General features: G+C 43.4%; 2 protein-coding genes across 3 annotated transcripts in view; both read right to left on the reverse strand.

Annotated features, from left to right (window-relative positions):
• The window catches only part of FGD4 (FYVE, RhoGEF and PH domain containing 4), a 137,064-nt gene that overhangs the window by 57,812 nt on the left and 52,256 nt on the right, over positions 1-26,996 (reverse strand). The window contains exon 1 of one of the 2 annotated variants that reach the window (XM_077339931.1): positions 10,806-11,157. The exons of the other annotated variant lie outside the window; for it this stretch is intronic. Coding sequence (XP_077196046.1) covers positions 10,806-10,821 — 16 coding nt within the window. The 5' untranslated portion in view covers positions 10,822-11,157. Of the gene's footprint in view, positions 1-10,805; positions 11,158-26,996 lie in introns of those variants that run through there. 2 annotated transcript variants of the gene reach the window in all.
• The window catches only part of BICD1 (BICD cargo adaptor 1), a 194,597-nt gene that overhangs the window by 2,857 nt on the left and 164,744 nt on the right, over positions 1-26,996 (reverse strand). The gene's annotated exons all lie outside the window — the stretch shown is intronic.

Consider the following 26,996-nt stretch of genomic DNA (forward strand, 5'->3'; position numbering starts at 1 on the left):
GGGATCTCCAAGACAAGAGAGGAACATAGGTGGCTTGGCCACTGCCTTCCTCTGTATAGCTATGCTGACCTTCCTCGGCAGTGTCTGATGGAACTACTAACCACAATGGACTCTGCTTAGCTTTCAAACTCTTGATGACCTTGGGCTAGTCTGGACTATTTAGGCTGCTACATGAAGTTACACCACAGGCTATTAAAACCATAACAAATTTGTTAGGATAAAAGAACACTGACGCAGAGCTTGCACTGACAAAACCATCAGAGGTCGTCAACTTAAATAAATGTTAGAGAAAGGAAAAGATGTGTTCGTGATCATCAGAATCAGCATGATCCTTATAACTAAAGCATTCATTTATTATGTGTGTTTTGCAGTACTGTTTATGGATTTCTCTCTAAACAACACTAAAAATTTTCTCATTCTCCAACTAATAAGACACATTCAACAACTACCTGATAAAGTAAAAATTAGCGCAAGAACCTTTTATTACACATATAAATACTCCCAGCAAGCTTCTGGATCGTTCCATTTTCTAGCACAAACTGAAACTGTTTCACAACCTGTATTCTACAGGAATACTGAGAGATTTCCCCATTGATTGGGAAAGTGTGGTTTTGTGTAATATGTGACAGGAATGTATCTGACTTTATGGGAGACAAAATCAGTTTCTCAGATACTTAAGTTTTACTTTCTCTCCAGTGAATTTCTTTCCAGTGGATGAGCGATAGGGTTGTGAGTGTCCATCATAGCGCAGGGGGTTGGACTAGATGACCCAGGAGGTCCCTTCCAATGATTCTATAATTCTATGATTCTTGTTCTTAATAAAGTTACTCAACAAGCAGTTGCCTGCAAAACATTAATTCAGTCCTCAGCAAAAGGGTTAGTGGGTCATCTTGATTTGGTTTTGAACAGAAAAAGGGGGAGAAAATGGAATAATGTCTCCTTTACAAAAGAACATACAGGAACTTCCAATGGCAAAATTGAAGGGAAATGTAACAATGAGGGATTCCAAGTGCAAGGAAGCAAGAATATTTTCATAGAATCATAGAGTTGGAAGGTCATCTAGTTCAACCCCCCAGCAGAATGCACTAAATTCATAACTACATATTCATATTTTCCCATATGCATTAGTCCCCCTTATTAAACAATAACAGCTAGATATTACAGAATAGCCTTCATATTTGGGTTGTTCCTTTTTTGAAGTACAAAGTAAGAAACTGCGAAGAAAGCTGCTTTGCCGATGCTCCATGGACACTATGAACAAAAACGACACAGAGCCACATCACCATCTGGAAGCAGCCCATATACAGCCAACATCTTTTACAAGCTATTCACAAATGCCTTCATCCCCATGTAAGCAGGTTAGGCATGTCCAGTAGCTGGTAACCCAAAAGTACTGATGCTGATCTAAGCACAAAGTTATCTGTAGAAATCATTTTCTACTTCCAGAGAGGATGTATGCAACAAGATAGCTACTGTTCTGTGGGTTACTATATTCCATAAAATTATGAATGGATTCTAATTTAGCTTTTAGGGGAATGTTTTGAGTTCTTCTACAGAAAAGCACAGGGGGGAGGTGTTTTAGAATCATAGAATCATAGAATCATAGAGTTGGAAGGGGCCATAGAGGCCATCTAGTCCAACCCCCTGCTCAACGCAGGATCAGCCCTAAGCATCCTAAAGCAATGTTTAATGTTTTTCCTTTTAAATATATTTACAAAGCTTAAAGAGGGACAAGTTGGAAGAGCTCAGCAGAGAGCTTCAAGCATCATCAGTTTTGAGATGACACTAGATGAGTAATTCAATATATAAACTTGGAAAATTAAGATTATAGCTGCAAACAAGTTATTCTCCACATTTATATTTCACACTATACAGCCAAAAATTTTCCATTGCATAGAATCCTAGAGTTGGAAGGGGCCATACAGGCCATCTAGTCCAATCCCCTGCTCAATGCAGGATCAGCCTAAAACAGCCCTGACAAGTAACTGTCCAGCTGCTGCTTGAAGACTGCCAGTGAGGGGGAGCTCACCACCTCCTGATGCCACTGCTGATGCCACTGCTGATGCCACTGCTGAACCACTCTGTGACAAAAAAAAAACTCCTGATATCTAGTTGGTACTGTTCTACATGTAGTTTAAAGCCATTACTGTGGGTCTGCTGCCAACAGGAACCATTCCCTGCGCTCCTCCAAGTGACAACCTTTCAGATACATAAAGAGAGACATCATGTCCCCTCTCAACCTCCTCTTCTCCAGGCTGAACACTCCCAAGTCCCTTAGCCTTTTCCCATTGGAGGTTGGTCCCCAGGCCCCGGATCATCCTTGTTGCTTCCCTAGAACCTGTATGTCATTTAAGAGATGGTCTTCTAATATTCCCATACTGGTAATCAAGTAGCACATTTGCCTCCATAAAGCACACACCACACCCCAGCTGTCTGCTGGCCTTCATATAAACCTGGACATTCCTCACATTACCAGTTTTTGATCCTGGTCTAAAACACCACCGTCACATTCTTCTCATCTGAAATTCCCCTCGTTCTTGCTCAATTAGGCTTTCTTGCTCAGTTGTCACAAAATCCAGAGACACTGCCTGCCACACAGTTTGCATTTCCCCATTTTCATTCAGTTAACTTTCCACCAACACTTAACAGCACAAATATGCACAAAACATTTTGCAGAACATCAATCAGTGAATGACTAATGCGCTCCAGTTCACGGTGGGAGTTGTGTAGGCAGAAGAATCACAGCCTCTCTATATACAAAGTATTGACTTACTGGCCCTGATGACACACCAAGGGCTTCACAGGCTGATGAGCAAACAGACAGACTTGGGAGAGTTTAAAATCGAAACTCCCAGGTCCGTGACCAACTTTTGCTAAATGACCCCATGGAAGTGTGGCCTACACCCCACAGACTTTTCAGTGACACCTTATTTCAGTCGAACAGTTTTGGCACTGATAAAATTTGAGCAAGTAAGAGTTGCTGCTCATAGTACACACTAATCAGTTTCTGCTCTGGCATGGATAGACCAGGCTAGCCCTGTCTCACCAGGGCTGATTCTGCACTTACTTTGTTTATTCCGTTGTGGATCCTGCTGAATTCAGATTGATTTGAACTCGGGTCTTCCTCTATTCCCCCCCCCATTGAAACAGAAAAGTGTTCTGATTAAGGAAGCTCAGAGGGGAACCAAGTGCAGCAGGAGCCTCTTTCTTTCTTTTCTTGAAGGGGGGGAGGGGATTGGAGACAGCAGAGGAGGGGGAATAAATCCAAGAGGCAAAGCTCTGCTGAGAGAAGTTAGGGCTTCTGGAGCCTCTGCTGAGAGAAGTTAGGGCTTCCCCTTTAAGGGAAACCTTGCAGCCTAGGAACAAGGAAGCCTTTGAACTGATGTCCTGGCCAATCAGGGCTTTTCTACAGCATTGCAGGTCGAGGCAGCAAGTTAGTTCAGAACAAGCAGAGAACTGCACCTTAACACATGCCGATTTTTCAAATATCGAGGGTTATATCCACCCCAGGATATTGCGGGGGAAAGATAGGGTCACTCCGGATCAATTCTCCGGATCAATCCAAGCTCCGTGCAGATTCAGTCCAGATCTCAGAAGTTAAGCCAGGTCAGTTACCAGGATTGCTATGCAGAGGCAGGGAACAGGCAAACCACCCTGGAAAGACTCATACCTTGAACACTACAGGGCTGCCATAAGTCTGCTGCAACTTGGCAGCCAAAACACAAAAAAGGAAAATCTGTTTCTGCCTTCTCCTGGAGAAATGCAGTCCTATGGCCAATACTGTGTCCTGTTCAGTCTTGTAAACTTTTCCCATTTGCCACACAGAATTCTATCACATTCATGAAAATATGCAGCCTTCCTAGAAAGCCCATGGATATAACAAAATGATATCTGAAGAAATACCTATTTTTAAACGTTTTAAAATAGCCAGCATTCTTTACCATGAGGAAACTTAGTGGCAGTGCTGAACTAATATTTTTAGAAACAGGATGCTGACATACACCATTTCAGCTCATACAAACACAGGAAGTTTGATAACTGACCATCTTACCAATAAGGACTGCATGTATCTAAATGCATTCTGAACTTTACAGATGATAAGAGTTCAGTAAGGGATTGTTGGTTTAACTTCTCCATTTCATTTTGTTTGTTTGTTTGTTTATCCTCCGTGAACCTTCATTTTGCTTCCTTTTGTTTCCTAGTGACAATTTCCCCCTGTAAAATGTTATCACGGTACATCAAAATAAATCAGCATTATACATCAGGAGCTGATGGCCTGGATAGAATGGTGAGAACAGAAACAATTTGGAAAATCCACACACCCCAAGACTACTCCCTCCAGAGTCCTATAAACCCTTAGGGAACCAAGCAGCTCTGATCCCCACCCATTCCTCTCTGTTTGACTCTCAACTGCTCTTAGTATTCTGGACTCCAAAAACATACGCAGTGCTCAAACGGTCTTTTGTTTTCCTTTAGACTACTGCTCTAGATTTATCCTGAATTAAGTGCCTATCCACGCTCCCCCCAATCTTGTCATTTTAATCTAAACCCACAAATTGCAAACTGGATAGAACAGCCCAAGTAATTTATGCCACAATCCCCCCCAATCTGGATTTTTCTCCAGAATGTTGGTAATGAATTTCTTTTAACTTCGGATGTAGTGCTAAAGCCACATGGCAAGGCTCAGATGTGCTCAAGTAAAACGGAGCAATTGCTATGTTCTCTTCCAGTGACAACCCCTTAAGGGTGCAACATTTGTCTCACAGCACCCTTTCATCGCTTCCAGTTTACAACACATACAAAAACAAAAAGGAGCAGCCAATCCCTGCTGAACTACCTAACACACACACAAAGAGTGCTGCCTGGGTGTCCCATGAGCACTCTGGCACTTCCTGTTTCTGACCTGATTAGAAATTCTTAAGGACTGGCCTCCTGAGACTAGCTCAGGCCAGAACAGAGCTCTCTGTGTGAAGTCATCCATCTGCAACAGTTTTCACTCTCTGCTAAACCTACCAGGCCAGATCTTGGAATTAATGCTCTTCAAAACACTTCTCTAAGAGGAAACTGCCTGGAAAAGAGAAGAACCAAACACAGCCTGTCCATAGCTATTAACAGAGTAAGATAAACCATGCAAAACTACTTACAGATTAGAACTCCAAACAACTGAAATTTCACTGAGGGCAAATGTGAAACACCACACAAATGGAAAAAGTGACATCCCATACAGTGACTAATATGTACGTCATGAAGCTGTGCGTCGTTTCATGTACAATATTGTGAACCAAACAGAGTCTCTCTGTCCAACTCAGAAGTCTGCAGGCCATTGGACATTGGGCAGACATAATATTTAGGAGTATCTAACAACAGAAATTTGAGATAGTTGGGCAAGCACACTTCAGACTTCTGATCGTCATCAGGAATACCCTAGTTGTCTGAGTTATTTCACTATTTTGTGACGTGCTTCCCCTCCATTTGAAGCTGGAAGGTACTCAGAATAGAAAACAGTGGGGTATAAAAACCTCATCTACTTCAATACCTTCCCGTAGAAAAAATATAATTTCCACAACAGACAATTCTACTATCTCCTAGAGCACTGTTACCCAGGAAATAAGGAAGAGTACATGTGAGCAGCTTTCACACACCCACTCCTCTGAAAATCCTGGCTTAGTTTTGTGTCTACACAGGCACACACTTAGGGCAATATATGAAGAACACAAGTTGAGGGATAGAGAACATTCTTAATCAAGTAACTCAATCTTTATTGGGTACAATGAGAGGCACAGTCAAGAAGGGGAGAAAATTTTCAAGATGTAATAAAACAAAGCAATTAAACAATTCCTAGCAGAAGTGGTCATGTTAACCACAGCTACAGAACCCCCTAAAATATTGCTGTCAAGCAAAGAGACAAGCAATGAGTTGTGGAGGTGTGGCAAAATGCCAGGGCAAGCAGCAAATTGGCCTGACTGGTACAGGGAGGAGGAGGAACCATACCTGGAATAAAAGAGAGGAGACACAAGCATGGGGGCATTTGCTGGATTGGAAAGAATTGCTGAATAATTTAAGAAGGTCACTCAAGAGTCACACAAGCAGCATCTAATGGAAGCTCACAGGAGTTTTTCAAAGAGACCTGGGTGTCTCATCGTGAGATGGCATTTTTTTTCACTCAACTCCTATCATGGCTCCTCCTTGGTTGGATTCATGATACAATCTGAATACATCTTTGAATTCATGGACAACAAGAGCTTGCCTCAACATTTAACGCTAAATCTTAGGAATTGACAGGTTTATGCAAGTCAAGGTGCAGAAGAAAAAGGAAGAGGAGGAGGAGGAGCAGGAAGGAAAGGAGCAGGAGTTAGTTCTTATATGCCACTTTTCTCTACCCGAAGGAGTCTCAAAGCGGCTTACAGTCACCTTCCCTTTCCTCTCCCCACAACAGACACCCTGTAAGGGAGGTGAGGCTGAGAGAGCCCTGATATCACTGCTTGGTCAGAACAGCTTAGACAAACAAAATAAAGTAAGCAAAAATTTATGGAACAGTCTTAGAGCAGGGGTAGTCAACCTGTGGTCCTCCAGATGTTCATGGACAACAGTTCCCATGAGCCCCTGCCAGCAAATGATGAACATCTGGAGGACCACAGGTTGACTACCCCTGGTCTTAGAGTATCCCAAAGTAGGGCATTGGATTGGGCTACAAGAATATCAGGAGACCTAGAAATGTCACTTATAACTAGGCATTTCCAATATACTTGCTATCGCATGGTTATATAACTAACCCCATGGAAATTATTTAACTTCCAACTACGGGTGACCTATACTCTTCTGTCCATTATCTCCTTCCCCAGCAAGCCATTAGTCTTCTTTCTGTAGGTCTTAGTGGCACAGTTGATTTAGTAGCTGCAACCATCCAGGGCCAGTTTCAATACATTCGGTCTCCTTTTCGCTGATAGAATGGTGTGATCCTGGGGGGCCCTGTGAACATCTTCCAGATAGGTTTGTTCTGTACAAAGGCAGTTATCTGTCAAAGTGAGTACAGAATAGGATACCTGTCAAGCCAGACATGCTTAGGGTGACTGCACAAGATCTTCAATTTACAGTGTGACTCCTTGTAAAAGTCTTTTCTTTCCTCAGCATTACAATACTGGGACCTCTATACTGACTTCACGAGCAACGAGAAACTCCCAACATCCACGTATTTTGGAAAGGGGGTTCAGTATCTTGTGAATAACCACTTTCTCCATCTGATGTATTATTTAAGAAAGGTTATACATAGTAATCTAGAAAAATGTTTTGCACACTACCCTGACACCAGAATTGCAAGAACCATTTCAGAGAACTGGAGATTCCATTCTAATCCAGTGGTTCTCAACCTGTGGGACAAAACCCCTTTGGGGGTCGAACGACCCTTTCAAAGGGGTCACAGCAGGGCAAGCAGCTTGGCCGGGGGCGCCATCCATACAACAGCCTTGCGGGGTACATTGAGATAGAGCGTACGTCTGTCTGGAGCAGCGGAAAAGAGCGAGATCGGCATGGTGGGACAAGAGGCAGAACTGAAGAAGAAGAAGAAGAAGAAGGAGGAGGAGGAGGAGGAGGAGGAGGAGTTGGTTATTATATGCCGCTTTTCCCTACCCGAAGGAGGCTCAAAGTGGCTTACAGTCGCCTTCTCTTTCCTCTCCCCAAAACAGACACCCTGTGGGGTGGGTGAGGCTGAGAGAGCCCTGATATCACTGCCCGGTCAGAACAGTTTTATCAGTGTCGTGGCGAGCCCAAGGTCACCCAGCTGGTTGCATGTGGGGGAGGGCAGAATCGAACCTGGCATGCCAGATTGGAAGTCCGCACTCCTAACCACTACACCAAACTGAACTGAGAAACCCCAGGAAAAAAACCAATTTATCTACAACCATGAACAATGGATCTTCACGCCATTGGTCAGTTTTGGTTTAATTTCTGTGAAAAAAACACTTGCATAATTTTGTGGTTGAGGATCACCACAACATAAGGAACTGTATTAAAGGGTCGTGACATTGGGAAGGTTGAGAACCACTGTTCTAATCAATATCTTCTTCCCCTTCCACCATAGCTGAGCCGATTCCAGATTTTGTAAGCTGTTTTTCAGAGGCAGGCCCATGTGTTTCATCTCGGCAGCCATCTTTCTGGCTCATATCAACGCTATCACATTTGTCAGTCCCTGAGTTGCCCATTTTATTTAGAGCAGGGGTAGTCAAACTGCGGCCCTCCAGATGTCCATGGACTACAATTCCCAGGAGCCCCTGCCAGCAAATGCTGGCAGGGGCTCCTGGGAATTGTAGTCCATGGACATCTGGAGGGCCGCAGTTTGACTACCCCTGATTTAGAGAATTCAGAACTCCAGTGTTATGGTTATAGCACAAAGCGGTTTTTAAATCAACGCAAACTAATTGGTTTCTTCTTCGGTCAATAATTCCCACATTGTATTCCAAAGTATACAAGGACACAAAGAGAACTGTTAGCTGGCCACACACACACAAAAAAAATCCATGTAATAACTAATGGTTTCCATGAGCCTAAAGTAAAGCACCTCATTGAGTAAACTGCCATCTGTCGTTCTTTATCATCCTAGCTGTGTCCTTCACCCCACTGGGGTGGGCAAACATCCCACATCAAATCAGACTTTAATTGTTCACTTCTCATGCAGACACACAGCTGGATGACTTGTTCTCAGAGCCTGGATGCACAGAATTCAAATAGCAACAGAGATGGTTGGTTCCTCCAAGGGCATGTAGTTCTAGAAGCAAGAGCAGCCACCAACTTGAAGTCAGATTAATGAAGTGTACATCCAGGACCAGTTAGGTCATGCTGCTCCTGTAGAAGCTGCATCCAGACGACAGCATGTATAGAGTAAGTTAGCAAAACAGGAAGCTCCAATGACTTGGGAGATCAGAGCCAACAAAAGTGTGAACATATCAAATTTATTCAAACAATGATGTTACATTTCATACAACCTAATTTAGAGCAATGGCAGCAAACTTGAGGGCATGCACTCAAAAGCTCACACCTTGAATAAATCTTTGTTGGTCTTAAAGGTCCTATTGGACTCAATTTTTGTTGTGCTACTTCAGATCAACACAGCTACCTACTTGAATCCAAGTTCTAATATTAGATGAAGAAAATGTCTAATAGGCGTACTTTTCTCCATCTCACGCACCACTATGCCGTCTCCCCTTAGCTGCCATTTTTCTAAATTTAACAGCCTCAGACTCTCCAACCTTTCCTCACAGGAAAAATTATCCAACCCCTTCATCTTAGTTGCTTTTCTGCTCTGCCACATCTGCTTGGATATGTGGGGATTTAAAGAGAACATAATATTCTAAATGAGGTTGCACCATTGTTCTATACAAGAACATCACAATATTGCTTGTCACCTACAATATAGTTCTTTTCCTAATAATCTCCAGCATGGTTAGCTTTTTTCATTGCTGCCACACAGTGTTTTCAACTGGGCTATCCAGTGCAGCCCTAAAATCTTTCCCCCCCCTTGTCTCTTCCAGTTCAGATCCCATCTGCATATATTTGTTAGCACTCTGCATCACCATACACTGACCTAAACTGAACTTTATTTGCCCTAGGGTTATCTACTCACCCATGCATGTATCATAGACTTATAGAATCAAAGAGTTGGAAGGCACCTCCAGGGTCATCTAGTCCAACCCCCTGCACAATGCAAGAACTCACAACAAAGAGACAAACAGAGACATGCAATCTTCTAAAAAATTCATAATATGCAGCTCTGTACTCAAAGTTATTTGCCTAGTTTTCAATCTATGTATGAATAGACAGGGAGCTACAATTAATGTATGAATACATGCAGCACTGTAATACAACTAACATTTTTACTTTATGGCATGAATACAGATGCTGGAGAAGGCATTTTGTTAAACCACCTTAAAAGTTGAGAAATGCTTTTTCATTAGTTTTTTTTTGGGGGGGGGGTTCCTTTTCCACTGATCCATTGCATAAAGTTAAAAAGTGACTTTATAAAGTTTAAAAAAACGGTAATGACTGGGGAAGGCACTGGCAAACCACCCTGTACTGAGTCTGCCATGAAAACGCTGGAGGGCATCACCCCAAGGGTCAGACATGACCCGGTGATTGCACAGGGGATACCTTTACCTTTAAAAAGTGATAGGGTTATAGAATAGAATCACAGGGTTGGAAAGGACCTCCAGGGTCACCTAGTCCAACCTGCTGCACAATTCAGGAAAATACACAATGTTGTTGGTATACTACACATTAACATGACAAAGCTTGCTTTAGGCCACTCCAAAAAATACAGCTAACAGAAAAGAGACCTCCATTAAACAGAATTCTTAGAACTATCACTAATGATTTATCAAAACTGGGATTAGGAAAGTAAACAGAGAAAACCCACACTGCCAGTTTAACCGGAAAGAGAAATCACTTAACATATCAATCAACTTGACTGCTCAGAAAACAAACTTCTTAGGCTATTAAAGCAATGAAAGAAATGCCCTCGGAGAGCCCAAAGTAACATTGCAGTATTTTTGCATGAACCAGCTCTCCAAACTAACACGAACAGTTTCAAAACAAAAACAAGACAAAGGCTGTAACATTCCAGAAGCATTATGCAAGCTCCAAAAAGCTGGTAACGTTTAGGAATTTCTAAGGTAGTCTCAATATGACACTTTTCGTTTACTTTGAGAAATTCAGAAACTCTGGAAAAACACGAACAGAAAGAGTTTCAATACAGCCAACTTTGGCAAAGCAGGCTAAAACATCCAGCAAAATGAAGACTGAAATTCTTGCCTTACCTAGATTGGACAACATGGTTGTCAGGCACACGGATCAATCTGACACTGCTGTGTGTACAAGGAATCAATTGCACAGTTATGAAATCACATTTCACAGGTCCCCATACTTCTCAGCTGCAAGGTCTCTCGGACAGATGGGAGGAATTCTAATCAGTATGCAGCTTGAGAGCGTCACAAAAACCGACCGCCCAACCTCCCCGGAGGCATGCCTGTTTTTGTACTGCAGCGTATGCCACAGTGCACAAGCAAGAAGGTGAAGGGAAAACACAGAACTCAGTCCTGGTTAAAAAGTTACAGGGGTAAATCAACTCGCAGGATGAAAGCACTGCGGAAAATTGCTTCCTTTGTGGGACCTCAGCTGTTTCAAATCTTTCAACTCCTCAGCAACAGAAAGTTAATAGTTCTCAAAAGGTTTTCTCATTAAAACGATCCGCAGTTATTTTCTTGCCACTCCTAGATTGGTTTTACAATCACTTTTTCTGTAAAGCGTCCCTGGATGTTCAACTTAGAAAAAATATAGTTAAGAGGAGACATGATAAAGATTTTAAAAACTACGCAGGAGGTGGATGTGGGAGGGGACTTTTTTCTCCTCACCTATAAAACTAGAACTTAGGGGCATCTAGTTAGTTTAGTAGGTGATAAATAAAATCATAAAATCATAGAGTTGGAAGGGACCTCCTGGGTCATCTAGTCCAACCCCCTGCACCATGCAGGAAACTCACATCCCTATCGCTCATCCACTGTTACCTGCCACCCCCTTGAGTCTTCACAGAAGCAGCATCTCCGTAAGATGGTTATCCAGCCTCGGTTTAGTTAGTAGGCAATGGATACAGGATGAATAGTAGTACTGGTGATGGGAAGTGTTTTCAAGTCCCAGCTGACTTATGTGGACACCACAGGGTGTTCAAGGCAACAGGCGTTCAGAGGCACTTCCTGCCTCTACATCATGGTCCTGGATTTCCCTGGTGGCCAGAGCCAACCCCACAAGCCCCTCTTAAAATGAGCAATGAGAGGATACGAGACCCTCTCTAAGAGATCATCAACCTCTCCCTTTCAAAAGGAGAATTTCCGGAAGGGCTGGAGGAGACAGTGGTCCACCTGCACCAGAAAAAAAATTCCAGGATCCGTGAGACTCAGCCAACTACCTCCCCATTTCGCATCTAGCATTTCTGGGGGAGGGGGCTGAAAGGGCCACCACGGACCCATCACTAGCATACCAAGATGAAGGTTCAGTCTTGGATCCATCTCAGTCTGGCTTCTGGCCTGGTTGTAGGGTGGAAACAGCACTGGTCACTCTGATGGATGACTTCCAGAGACAGCTGAACTGGAGTGGGGCAGTACTGCTCATGTTACTAGATTGCATGGCAACATTCAACATAGCTGACCACCATCTTTTAGCTCACTGTCTCGCAGACAATGCCAGAATATGGGGAATGGTCCTCCAATAGATGTTCTGTTGTGACAATGTCACCTCCACGGTGGGGTGCCACAAGATGTGATTCTATCCCCAGCATTGTTTTATAACTTTATGCACCCTCTTGCCCAGCTGGTCCATCAATACACAGATGACACTTTAACCCCAGATGGACAGCCACCGGGAGATACCCCCAGACAACTTTGCCAGATTCCTAGAAGCAATGCCAGGATGGTTCATGCAGAGTTGTCTGAAACTCAACCCTTCAAAGACACGGGTCCTCTGGCTGGGTAACAAAGGACCAAGTGAGGAATCATGCCTACTCTATCTGGACTTGGTCCAACTGTTGCTTGCCACCTCAGCCAAAAATCTGGGTGTGATCTTTGACTCCATATCTATAGAGACGCAGGTCTCAAGAATAGCACGACTAGCATTTTTCCACTTTTGCCAAGCCAAACCATTAGCGCCCTAGTTGACTCTGAACACCTAGCCACAGTTTAGACTGGCTCTACATGAGCCTACCCTTATCCTTGCTCCAGAAATTGCAAATGGTCCAGAATGCAGCAGCCAAGGTCCTTATGGGACACCTCGGAGGACATACATCCAACCTGTGCTCCAAAGCTGCACTAGCTCCCAGCTGAATTCTGGATCAAGTCTAAGATACTGGTACTTACCCATAAGGCCACCCACGGTCCAGGTCCTGTGTGTCTGAGAGACCGCCTTTCTATCTATACCACACCAAAGAGCACTTGGTAGTCCCTGGGCTCCAAGGAGGTACATCTGGTCTCAACAAGGGACAGGACATTCTCTGACCTGGCCTGTGACTGATAAAATGAGCTCCCAGAAGAAATCTGGCCCTTGTTGGAGCTGGCACAGTTCCACGGGGGCTGCAAAATGGAGCGCTTTTGCCAAGTCTTTGGTTGGGGCCAAAGTTAACATCTAACAGGCCCCACCTACCTACTTAGGTAAAGTAAAGGTAAAGGTATCCCCTGTGCAAGCACTGAGTCATGTCTGACCCTTGGGGTGACGCCCTCCAGCGTTTTCATGGCAGACTCAATACGGGGTGGTTTGCCAGTGCCTTCCCCAGTCATTACCGTTTTACCCCCCAGCAAGCTGGGTACTCATTTTACCGACCTCGGAAGGATGGAAGGCTGAGTCAACCTTGAGCCGGCTGCTGGGATCGAACTCCCAACCTCATGGGAAGACAGCTCCAGATAGCATATCGCTGCCTTACCACTCTGCGCCACAAGAGACTCATACCTACCTACTTACTTATAACTTATTTATATTTATTACCATAAGAAATCCCAGAATGTTGCCTGGCCTTTGGGAGAACATCATTAGATAGTCTGAAAATGGGTTGTTGCTGATGACATTTTAATTGACTGTCTTAATTATTTTGAACTAATTTTTAAATCCTATCTTAATGTATATTGCATTCCTATATAAAATGTTCTACACCAACCTGAGCTGGCTCTCTGAGAGGGCGGTATAAAAATAAATCAATTAAATCAATAAAATAAAAATCATTCAGATTCTCATTATCATTCTACAAGCTCCTTCCATTGTGTTTTACCTAGTACCTTTTTAAGCTTCAGTAAACCTTGTGAGCAGAATTGGATGCTCATAAATCACAAGAACCAAATTGTGAGATCAAACAGAAACACTTTCAAAAAGAAACGTAGCATGTTGATTTTCTCAGAAAAGGAGCCAATAAAATCAAAGGCAGAGTCTTGCATCTATTCCTTTGGGGAGGGCGGCATATATAAATATAATAATTCCATATAATTAAAAAAGGATAGTTCCGATACAAAAGGACCCATTAGCTATAGAGAGCTGAAGTCATCAGTGTAAGTGATAACTTGAAAACAACTAAAATCTTTCCTGCCATTCCTAGAAAGCTCAGCTGCCTGGAAAGCAAGAAAGAGATCAGCTGCTTTATCTGTGGAAGATTAGAAAGATAAATGGATACCAAAGCGATTAGAGAGTGCTGGCAATCTCATTAATCCAATCCAAAGGTATATAATTTTTTTAATTCAACCCTGCTCACTTTAGGGAAGGCCAGGTCTACTGTAAAACCAACCATAATTCTACAACTAAACTAAATGAACAACCAGAACAATCCCATTTCATTGTAAAAAAATTAAGATTATGAACATGTCAGATCCCAAGCACTAGATTAGCAATTAAACTTGTAGATTGAACTAGCAACAAACCCATTAAAACTCAGGGGGATAATTGCTGTAAACATTTGCCACAATGCTAAAAAGTTTCAATAATTCCCTTTTAAAAATTAATGTTAAAAGCTCCATGAAATGCTGAAATGGCAAAAACAGATTCTTTATATTGAATTTAGATTGGGTAGATTTAGATCAGGGGTAGTCAAACTGCGGCTCTCCAGATGTCCATGGACTACAATTCCCATAAGCCCCTGCCATCGCTGGGTTTACAACATTTAAAGAAGAGATCCCTGCCCCCTCCAAATTGTTACTGGATTAAAACCTCTGAAGCTCTACATATTCCTGAAGAGAAAGATGTCCTTGGGGACTGGAATGGGATGCAGGATTTGAAGCTATGGCTAAAGGAGGAGGATCATATTCATCCTTGCTTTGCTCATGTACAAGTTGGAGGTAGAGTTACCAGTCAAGAATCCAGGAAGGTGGGGACATGCGGAGGAGACCACGGAATTCCCCATGATTCTTCAAATGGAACTAACATGTCCAGGTTTTCCCTACATGGGATATCATGCTGCCATCCAATGGACTTTTTTTCCTACTCACTAGCTGCTGGAAGGGTGAGAGGGAAATGGGAGCCAAGGATGACCCCCACCCCTGGTGGGAGTTTGGTAAGCCATAGAAATAGTAACCAAGGAACCTCCATCCCTGTCAGGAACTTGGTAAACCTAGCTAGATAGCCATTTTCACAGATTCCACCCCTCTTTCCCCAGTGCTGCATCCAATGCTGATCCCAAGAATCCTCTATGGGAAAAATCTTTGTTCTACCCATGATACATAAGATCTAGAATCACAGAAGTAGAGCCAGATAGGATCTCCAGAGCCATCTACTCCCGCCCCCTGCAGAATGCAGGAAACTCACAACTACCTGCTCATTCACATGACCCCAATTCCATGCCCAGATTATGCCCCCCACAAAAAAAATTCCAGATTCCCTAGACAGTCTGGCCTGGAGGAAATTCACCTCCCGACCCCAAAGTGGTGATGGCTATTTCCCTGGGCATGCAAGGAAGGGCCACAAGAGCCAAGCATGGACACAACCCTTCCTGCCCACCCACTTACAATCCGACTAAATTCACAGAATCAGCATTTCTGTCAGGTGGCTATCTAAGCCTCTGTTTAAAAATGACCAAGGAGGGAGAACCCACCACCTCTCAAGGAAGCCTGTTCCATTAAGGAACCACTTTAACTATCAGGAACTTCTTCTGGAATTTTAGCTGAAAATTCTTCTGAATTAATTTCATCCCCTTGATTCTGGTCCTACCCTCTGGGGCAACAGAAAATAACTGTGCTCCATCTTCTCTATGACAGCCCTTCAAGTACTTGAAGATCGCTATATAATTTCTTAGTAATCTTCTCTACAGGCTAAAGAGGCCAAGCTCCCTCAACCTTTCCTCATATCTGAGTATATCTGAGCCATATACTTGAACAGATATCAGTTATGCTCCTTGACCCTCACCCATACCAAATGGAGCAGCAGGGTAAACATCACTTCACTGCATGACACTCTAGGAATTTCCTTAGTCTCTATGTTCTCCACACAGAAGGGATGATACTATATCATGTCATGTCTTTCCCTCTATGTTTCAACCCCACCTCCCACCCTAGGGGTTCCAACCATAAACAAATATATCATCTTTCACCTTTGACCATTTATTTATTTACTTCACTTACAGACTTCCTTTCTCGCCGTCACTCAACACAGATTTACAAAACATTAAAAAATAATTCATACAGGTTGCTAACTCTGCACTGGGAAGTATCAGGCGTCTTTGAGGGTGCAGCCAGCAGTAGGCAGGCTCTGAGGTGGGGAGGTTCCTCAGCGGAGTATAAAGCAACCATTTTCTCTAGGAGAACTGCTCTCTGTTGCCTGGAGGTGAGCTATAATTCCATGGGATCCCCAGGTCCATCTGGGGACTGGCATTCCTCATTCAGATGGCAAAACACATCCAAACGACGTTACAGAACTAGGGTTACAAACAAAAAATTGCCTAAGGCATGACATACAAAAATGAAGAATGTGCATTATAAAGTCAGAAAGCAAGGTGATAGCATCAAAACACTGAAATAGGCTAGAAGAAGAAGAGTTGGTTCTTATATGCCGCTTTTCTCTACCCGAAGGAATCTCAAAGTGGCTTACAGTCACCTTCCCTTCCTCTCCCCACAACAGACACCCTGTGAGGAAGGTGAGGCTGAGAGAGCCCTGATATCACTGATTCGTCAGAACAGCTTTTTCAGTTCTATGTGGAGCCCAAGTTCACCCAGCTGGCCTCATGGAGGTGATGGGAAGGGAGAGGAAGCCCACAATCCTAACCACTACACCAAGCTACCTACAATCCTATTATCCCTTACAAATAACACAGTTCTAACCCTTTTTAAAAAATTGCCTCCTGGGTATATCTGTGGATCCCCTCAGGCAGGTCATTACACAAAGTTGGGAGTTGTAACAGAGAATGCCCATTCCCCCAGGAGATTTTCTGAGAACAGCAAAGCTCAGACAGTAAAGCAACTGAAATTTACTGTCTTTGCTCATTTCAACTCAGCAAAACCAAGGGAATGTATTCCAGAAACAGAACCAAATTAGATGATGTGTCTCAAACAGAAAGTGAAGTTTAGCATCTGCATCCACAAATTTGCCTGCATTTGCACAGCTAGCAAAGCAAACTTGATCGTAAACAATTTTTGTCCAAGGACACAAAAAAAAAAACAGCATAAGATCCAGGCAGAGGTTCCTTTTAAAAGCAGTGAACTGTACAATTTTTTAAAAAATAAACAAAATTGAAACTATGTTTCAGTAATTCTCACCTCACCCAAATAATTTTCAATAGCATGCTTCCATGCAACTTGAGCCCTTGGGAAATCATGAACCACGCAATAAACTGCAAAAAAGTCTCCCACCCCCCCACCCCCCAGTTTCTGCATGTGGCACTGTTTCCCCCATGGAAGCCCCACCAATGTATTTGCAATTCTGGATGGTGCTCACTTGTCTCCCCTTTCCCAAGAGAAATCACTGGCCTTGGCAAGCAAAAGCAGAAAATGAAAGCCTAGTACTGCAAGTCATTTTGAGATCTGTTCTACTGAGAGGAGCTTTTCAGGCGTGTGCCATTTAGTCACAGCTGAGTTGTGGGGACCTTGTGGGGTTTTCGAAGCAAGAGACGTTCATAGCTGGTTTGCAACCCTGACTTTCTGTGGCCTCCCATCCAAGGAGGAATCAGGGCCAGTCCTACTTAGCTTCTGACAAAATGAGGCTAGCCTAGACCAGCAAACGCTGGCAGAGGCTCATGAGAATTGTAGTCCATGAACATCTGGAGGACCACAGGTTGACTACCCCTGGTCTAGATGATCACGGTATTAAAGTGAAATTTGTTCTACACTTCAGCCCTACGTGCCACATTTTATGAAGTCTGTAGCAGCTGTTGGATATAGGCACTGGATTTGTGGAAAGCCTTGCTGGTGGACAAAGCATCAGGGAGTAAGGTTGCCTATCCCCAGTTCTGTAGGTCTTCTCTCTGTTCAGGGCTTGAAGAAATCCATGACCAAATAGGATTGCTTTTGACAAGCTCCCTCCATCACTCTCTCCTGCTTCCTCCTCCAGGACTGCTGCATCAGGGCTTGCTTTCACATGGCTTCCTCAATCAGATGGGAGAAATACAAAGCCAAGCCTCCTTTCCTTTCATAGGCTGAGGTCTCCTCCCACATCCTCCCCCTTTGGCGAAGAGAGAGAAGAGAGAGAGAGAGAAAGAGAAATTTCTCCTGAAAAGTCCCCATTCCCCTCCAGCAACACCCAAGGCCCTTGCAACTCTATCAGGGATTAGCTCTGTTGTGCTCAACACTAATCAAGCTGCCTGAAGGCCGGTGACAAATGGGGAAGAAAGCACTCCATTATGCCCTTTAGAAATTGCCTCCTCTACACAAGAGAATGAGCTGCATGCGTTAGAGGGAGCATATGTTCTTGCATGCCCCATTTTCTTATTTGCTTACACCTTTGTTTAAAAAAAATAAAAAACACATCTCAATGTACTTGATGCAAGAATATAAACTAACCCTACTCTCTGGGCTAAACAGCAGTGCAATTTTCAGTTTTATGTTTGCAGCAATTAAATGCCTTCTCCTCCCACACACCTGGCATGCCTCTTTCATTTCCTATTTCAATGGCAGCTATCCAGGCACGGCAACAGCATATGGATGGGGCAAAATCCAATGTGCACAGGCTTCATGCGCACCCGCTGGTTCCTGAACTTTATCTTGCTGAATTGCACATCTAGTGCTTAGATTCGAAACTGTTTTACACATTACTCCAGAGAACCGGCCATGTCACAGGAGGGGAGGGGTGCCGGCAGGGAGAATTTTTCATTCCGGTCACCGTAACTGCGTAAGCACAGCTGTACTTGTGAGCCCTTGTAGATAAAAATTGCTGACGGGTCCACAAATGTACTTGCTGTATTTTCAGTGGTAATCACGAGGATTATCAAATTTGAGTCCAATGGCACCTTTAAGACCAACAAAGATTTATTCAAGGTGTGAGCTTTCGTGTGCCTCCAGTTTTCTTGTGTGACTTCAGACCAACACGGCTGTCCACTTGAATCAATAGTCAGAACTGATCTGGTGAGCACATTTAATAGGAGAAGGTTGAAGACTCATGATAAACTTGAGGAAAGATACAGGAAACAGCGAGAATCTTTCCTATGTGCCTGAAAACAGTGAACACAGTATATTTTTAGAGCATGAAAATGTTACATGCAAATGTGAATCATAGAATCTTAACACCGCCGCGCCATGGACTAAATAAAGCTGTAAGACGTTCTGAGGCGGGATGTGTCCGGGATGAGGAAGGGTCCGGATTGGACCCTTCCTCTGGACAGAAAATTGGAGGAACCAATCAGCAGGTGCGAAGCGCCTGCCGACTGGTCCCCCCGATTCCCAGCCCCATGCAACTGCGAGCCGCAACTGCGAGCCGCGCGCAGCGCGGCTCGCAGTTGTCCTACCACCTACGATGCGTCAGGCCGCCCGATCGCCTTCCCCAGGGCTTCGGGGGCTTTTTCCAAGATCGGGGGGGCAAGGAAAAAGCCCCCCAAGCCCTGGGGAAGGGGGGAAAGCTCCCCAGGCCCCTAGCGCCCGCTGAATTTTGGTTTCAGCAGGCTCTACTACTAGTCATAGAATAATAGCGTTGGTAGAGACCTCATGGGTCATCTAGTCCAACCCCCTGCACTATGCAGGACACTCAAGTCCCTATCACTCATCCACTGTAACCTGCCACCCCCTTGAGCCTTCACAGAATCAGCCTCTCCGTCAGATGGCTATCCAGCCTCTATTTAAAAAATTCCAAAGATGGAGAACCTACCACCTCCCGAGGAAGCCTTTTCTACTGAGAAACCGCTGTGGATTGGTGTGACCTTGGGCACAGAAATGCTTTCAGAACATCCCTGGTGAAAGCTGCCTAATTTATTTGGCCTTGATAGCTGTCCACTAAAGGCAGCTTCACACACACACACACACACACACACACTTTACTCCTTTTCACATCTTTTCTCAACACAGTAATTTAATCACCTCCAGTTTCATCTTAAGGAGTTACTCATGTACTGTACTTCAGTTTGTGGTTAGGCATCACCTCTGGCTTGGAGATGCCATGTCTGGATTTCTACCTCAAAAAATATTGTAGCCACAAACCAATTGGTACTGGGATGCCAAAGAGATTAAATTATTCTTTAAGCGCTACAATGAATGAGCACAGAAGAATGCTGAAAAGAAGAGTCTCTAGAGGCAGTCAAGACTGTCATTGCCACAGGAATGAATGTGAAGCAATCATCAGTAAACATTAAACCTAAGAATATGCATCACCCCCATGAACTAATTGGTAAAACCCAGCAGAGGTGGAGTCTGTGAAGGGAAGGGCAGGACAGGACAGAGAGAATACAGTATACAAGTCTGGGTTCTTATTTCTTTGCACATATGTGAAATGTTAACTGGAAAGTTGGGGGTGGGGGGATTAATTTAGTACAACTGGTATTACTGGAGCTGTATTTTTCCAAGCTGCAGATTGAAGCCTTAGTTCCGTGACGTTGAGGTTGTTTCTTAAAGCAAGACGACCACACTGGAAGAGTCCACCACTTGATGGACCAGAAAAGGAAGACTTCGCTAACCACAGGGTTGTATCACACAAAAACCAGTTGCTTAACTGAGTTAGAAGAAGAAGAAGAAGAAGAAGAAGAAGAAGAAGAAGAAGAAGAAGAAGAAGAAGAAGAAGAAGAAGAAGAGATGGGGGTGGGGTGGGGGTTGCATCCTGCTTTTTACTACCCAAGTCTCATAGCAGCTTACAATCACTGATCCTTCCTCGCCTCACTACAGACGCCTTGTGAGGTAGGTGAGGTTGAGTGAGCTCTGAGAGAACCGTGACTGGCCCGAGATCATTCACGTGGAAGAGTGGGGAATCAAACCGAGTTCTTCAGATTAGAGGCCACCACTCTTAATGGCTACACCAGACTGGCTCTCATTATCCTCTGCAAGCCTGTTCTCTGTTAACCTATGGGTTTAATTTCACGATCTCTCTGTACTATTCCAAGCACTGGAGGATTTTGTTGCAGGTTGTTTCCTGTGTAGCCCCACAAAACTCATAGAGGCAGAGGTTATTCACAAACCAAATAAAATTTCACAACACGAAACCAGCCATGAGAAGAAGGGACCCTGGTCAGTAATCTCAGGTGGTTCTTCTACTTTGTAATGACAGACTCCCCAGGTAAACTTTCAGCACAAGAAGGGGAGGGAGGGAGAGGTGGAGAGACTTCTGACAAACCTAGAAATTAACGACCACCAAAAACAACCTATTACTCATAGCCTTGTTCAGGTCTTGCAAACAGAGGACCATGGCTTCCTGGATTAAATCAGCTCATCTCATATTGGGTCTTCCTCTTTCCCTGTGGCCCTTAACCTTTTGTAGCATTCTTGCTATTTCCAGTGACTCGTCTTCTCATAATGTGACCAAAGTACAAAAGCCTCAGCGTAGTTATTTTACAATTACGCTAAACAAGTGTTAAAAGGAAAACAAATCAAATTCAAACAATCTATACTTTATAGACCCCTAAAATGTAAAAAAAAAACCTATCAAAAAATTAAGTAGTTGGTTCACTGGTTTCTCAGTTTAAATAAAGGGCAAAATTTCATAAACAAAGTACGGTTGAGGTTAGGACCAAATATGCCAGCCCAATTAATGGAAAAGGATCATTAGTTCCCCAGGCCACCTATGTGAAGCTAGACAGCACTGGGAGAGGCCAGAAGATAGGATCATAGCACAAAACTCAAAAAGCATATCCAGTTTGCAGAAGTAAACATGTATAGGCAGATAAATGAGGGTTTATGGCAAGATACCAAGTCTCGTAGGCCAAATGAGGTCAACACACTGCTCACTTCACACAAGCAGCCAGTCTGAAAGGGAAATAGGCTTGCAAGACTGTATTTTGGGCCAAAACAAAAGAGCATTCAATGAGAAGCGGCAAACCATGGCCTTGAAGGCTTACACAGATTTCTGCCGTTGGGAAGCCAGAACAAAACTGCTGGTCACCATTATAAGCAGGAAAGCTTAATCTTGACCGCAATTTTCAAACTTTTAGATTTATATGTTGTAGTAACTTCCAGGATAAAGACGTCTCTTGTCTGAACTACCAGCTTCCCACCACAAATGTCTCTTTAAGGGGCCTATCAGCCCAGCATTTTACAACATTGCTACAGTTTGCCAAGAAATGCCTCTGTGCAGTGCACAGACTATGGGTCATAAAGCAGAGGGGGAGACCACAGATATTACCTCGACTATATCTCCCTTGAACATTCAGTTTTGCAACCGGATCACTTCCACGAGAAGCGCTTAACCTTTTTGAGCCCGCAATCAACTTCAGTTTTGAGGGGCAATGGTGAGAGCCACTTCAAAATGGCTGCCACAGAAGGTGAAGCCAAACCTACAATGGCTGCCTCAGGAAGCAGAACCAAAACAGTTGCATGGCAGCCACATCGAATGTATGAAGCTGCCTTATTCAAAGTCCAGTTACTGATTTCTCAAGGCTAATATCTCTACTTTGGCTGGAAGCATGGCCTATCCACTGGGAGCTTGGAGGAAAAGTGGATGTGTTTGACATGTGCTCAAAGACTATGCCCAGAATGAAACAAGCAATGGGACTTACCCTATATACTCGTGTATAAGCCTAGTTTTTCAGCTTTTTCCACACTTAAAAAGCCCTCCTCAGCTTATACACGGGAATATACAATAATAAAAGCCTGCTCCAGCCAGCCAATTGTTGCTCTGGCAGCTTGTAGGACATCAACGGTTTGACTGAGGGAATCTGATCTTTTTTTCCCTTTTGCCTTCACTTCTTCCTCTTCTTAATCACTTCTTCCAAACTATTATTTTGGTTTCTATGGGTGAAAAGCGGGGTACAAAAACCAGCAGCTATTCATCCTCTTGACTGTTCTGTAATTGTTTGGGGGGGCTGGATGGGAGAGCCTGTGATGATGGAGCATTTCCCACCCTTGTCTTATATGCGAGTCAATAAGTTTTCCCAGATTTTGAGGTAAAATTGGGTGCCTCAGCTTATATGCGAGTCAATAAGTTTTCCCAGATTTTGAGGTAAAATTGGGTGCCTCGGCTTATACGCGGGTCGGCTTATATGCAAGTATATAGGGTACTCTCAGGAAAGTATTCTTAGGCTTGTACAGTCTTGGACAAAAATCAGAGGACTTATTTTCACACTTTTATCTCAGAACGTGAAGCATTTAGTGACCACTCAACCCGAAGAGGACACAACATGATAAAGCCTACTTCGTGTGTATAGCTAACATGCCGTTCGTTTCTCTACCAATGCAGAATTACCCAAAGCTTAGCTGCAATATCAGCATTAAAATCCTGAAACGGTGCTCTTGGTGGTCACAACGAATGACATCCTTCCATACGGGGTAACCAGAATTGTACACAGGTGGCCGCAGCACTGATCTACATAACAGCAAATCTCCCAGAGCTATTATATTTAATTTCAGTCCCCTTCTAGTAATTGCTAAGAATGAATTGGCCTGTCATTCTTTTAGTATACTGAACTAGCATGTTTGTTAAGCTTTCCGCTATGATGCCAAGACTTCCTTCCCCCACATAATTATAACCACTTTACACACTTTCTCTCTCGCCAATCAGTGTCTTAAGTGGTTAGATATTGTTGTCCCTTTGTCAGTCATTCACTTTGTGGTTATTTATCCCTGATTATACATTATATTTATTGAGTGAGCAGCAACTGGACTCAGACCTTTGAAGACTCTCTCCAGTCGCCAAGGTACCTTTGTTCTTTCCCAGCTGTTAACGGGGATTATCTGATCCAAGGAACTGGAGGAAAGGTGTCACTAGACTCCTGCCAGCTAGAGGGGGGTAGAATCAGTTGGTCAGCAACACCTCCTTCCCCCTCAGCATGATTTCGAAGCAAACTATTTCCTCCTTTCCTAAACTGCCAGAAATAAGAATTTAAAACTCTGAACAGTTGATTTTTTCTCCCTCTTCCAAAATACTAGAACTTAAGTGTGTCAAATGAAGCTGGTGGGCACTAGATTCAGGACAGACAAAAGGAAATACTTCTTTAAACAGAGAGGGATTAAAATGTAGCATTTGCAGCCAGAGGATGTAGAGATGGCCACAGGAATAAACAGCTTTAAAGGGGGATAAGATTAATGGAGGATTTGCCTACTGGAGCCATGGTGACTGAGAAGAACCTCCACGTTCAGAGACACTAAGCCTCTGGATCTCAGAGCCAGGAAGCAACATCAGGGGAAGGTCTCAGCCTCTCTGCCCTGTTGTTGGCCCTCCAGAGGAACAGGTTGGCCACCATGTTAGTCAGGATGTTGGACCAGATGGTCCACTGGTCTGATCCAGCCAGGCTCTTCTTATGTACTTATGGAGTCTGTCTGTTTTCCCCATGGCAAATCTAACATTCAAGCCAGGCTCCACTTTCCTACTGGCCAATTTGAAGAGAGATTTTTAAAAGCTCTTCACAATTAGCTTGGGCTCATCTGTAATACTCTGCCAATTTACCACCATTATACTGTCTATCCTGCTCTGTTTGGATGTTTTACTCTTGACTTGATCTTGTTTTAATTTGTGTCTATATAGCAATGGAGCATACCTATTCCTTGGCTCTTTGGGCCTTCTGGCCTTCCTTTGTAGTAACATATTTGTGTGCATTACTCCTAATGAAAATACCTTGAGGCACCCCATTCAAAGAGGCTCTGTCAACAGGATGGGAACAGCCTAGGAAAGACAGCTTATACAAGGTTGAGTCCAGCGGCTCCTTTAAGACCATCAAAGCTGGTCACCTGAATGTATCTACAAGGTAGCACTATCCACTTTGTCCCAAATTGACTATACATTGTGCACCACCTTAAAGTGATCTCAGACATTGTTAAAAATACCAATTACTTCCTTCTAACCTTAGCCTTCAAACGGAACTGTGTTGCTGGCTTGTGCAACATTTAGACCTTGCTTGCTTTTGTTTTTTTTTTCCAATGAGATGACACGCCAATGATACACTATATTCCTTCATCCTATTATGCTAGTGCTGTAATCTACCACCAGTAACAGGAAGGGAAAACCACCAGACAGCATCTGCCCCCAAGTACCAGCAAGGGACCTGAAATCTCTACTGTTTTCCCTCCTGAATTTAATTTTTTAAATCATCTGGCTTGATAAAGTGTTTCAGTGAGTTTCTTGCACAAGGTTTTACTTCGTTTAGTTGGCCTTAATACATGGACTTCCATTTTTGTTCTGGATTTCCCACAGCTCAATCAGGCTGGTTACAATTCTCATGTCTGTCAGGCCCTTCCTGTGAACTTTCCAAGGATTTATTTGTCTGGCCACTAATGGAGAAGAGACGAATCAATGTCATTCTCCATTTGATAACAACAGAAATGGCCTCGCTCAACAATAAGCAAACAAAAGCTAGGAAAGCTCCTAACAGAAGGTGTCTCCCCACCCCACACACACAATTGCTGAGAAACCATTGCATGCCTGAGATAGCCAAGAGAATACATAGAAATAACGTCAGGAAAAAGTCTGTTTTTTTAAATAAAGGGGCTTTTTCTTAGAAATGAAAGAAATACAAGATAGGCATTTAAAGACTTGTTACATTTTTTATAAAGTGCAAAATGGTGCATTCTAAAAAGAAGCTACAGTATAATGAAGCTATTAGTAGAATGCATAGATGCTGTATCTCAAGTTTAAAAAATGTTTTTACTTACTGCAAAGAATTAAAAAAGAAAAGAAACGTCTGAGAGCAAGAGAACAAAAAGAGGCCAGCGAGTAGATGCGAAAGCTGCAAGCAAAGTACAAATGAACCAGGCAGATCAGAAAGACGGATTCAGTGGCATTCAGGCGGTGCAGGGTATTCTGGTACTCGAGACATTCAATCACGGCCTAGAATCTACATCAATGCACGAAAGCTATATTTCTATTAGCAGAACACACAGAGCCGAGAGACTGAGATTTTGAATGACGCACTAATTTTCAAGGTTATCCTACCAAGATGGAAAAAAGGCCCGCTGATTACAATGTGGGTTTCAACACTGATAAAAGAAAAGGATTGTCCGCTGGAAAAGAATCAGCAAGGGGTAGAGGGCAATGGATTATGCTGCAGCATCTGATCAATAATAGTGTAATAGAAAAGGACAGTGCTGTTTTCGGCCGCTTTGCTTTTTAAGAATACTGTTCTCCAGGTTAAGAGAGATTGCTGCTTTCATCAATAATGGTAACACCTCTTTGGGAGTAATATATTCTGAGCAGCACACTTGAAGAAATGGGTTGACAGCAACCTGGAAAGGATTCAGATCAATGTGCAGATAATAACAGGTTGAGGACACTAGTCTTATTAAGAACAGCTGAAGGGTCCTATTTGGGGGAGGGAGAATAAAACCCTATATTTATCAAGATATAGCGACATGTTTGGAAGGGTATCCTTTCTTCCATGCTTATGGGGGAGGGAAGGGCATTCCTTTTCCCAATTTCTCCCCTCAATCTGAATGAGTTATACAAATGCCCCCAATGCAGTATTATTAATAATTATTATGAATTAGATTTATTGGCATTCCCACCCTGACAACAGGCTCAGGGTGGCTAACATCAATAAAAACATACACAAAATAAGTACAAAAGTATTTATAAGCTGCAATGTCAAAAAATTAAGCTAGAACCCTACTCCAGCTCTGACTACTGGGTCAGAGTAAGTTCTGGCAATTAAATTTTATCTCAGAGTTTCAGATGGAGAGGAAGATGGAGAAGTACCACCATTGTGCATATCATCCATCCTTGCAAAATGAAGGACGACTTTCAAAAAGAAGTAGCATAAGCTCCTGGAGTAGGAAGTAATCAACCATCCCAGGTGATGACAGAATCAGAACTGGCTGCCATACTCTCTGCTTGGAAGTCCATCCATTAGACCAGGGGTAGTCAAACTGCGGCCCTCCATTGACTACAATTCCCAGGAGCCCCTGCCAGCATTCGCTGGCAGGGGCTCCTGGAAATTGTAG

The sequence above is a fragment of the Paroedura picta genome, chromosome 5, assembly GCF_049243985.1.
Source record: "Paroedura picta isolate Pp20150507F chromosome 5, Ppicta_v3.0, whole genome shotgun sequence".
NCBI lineage: Eukaryota > Metazoa > Chordata > Lepidosauria > Squamata > Gekkonidae > Paroedura > Paroedura picta.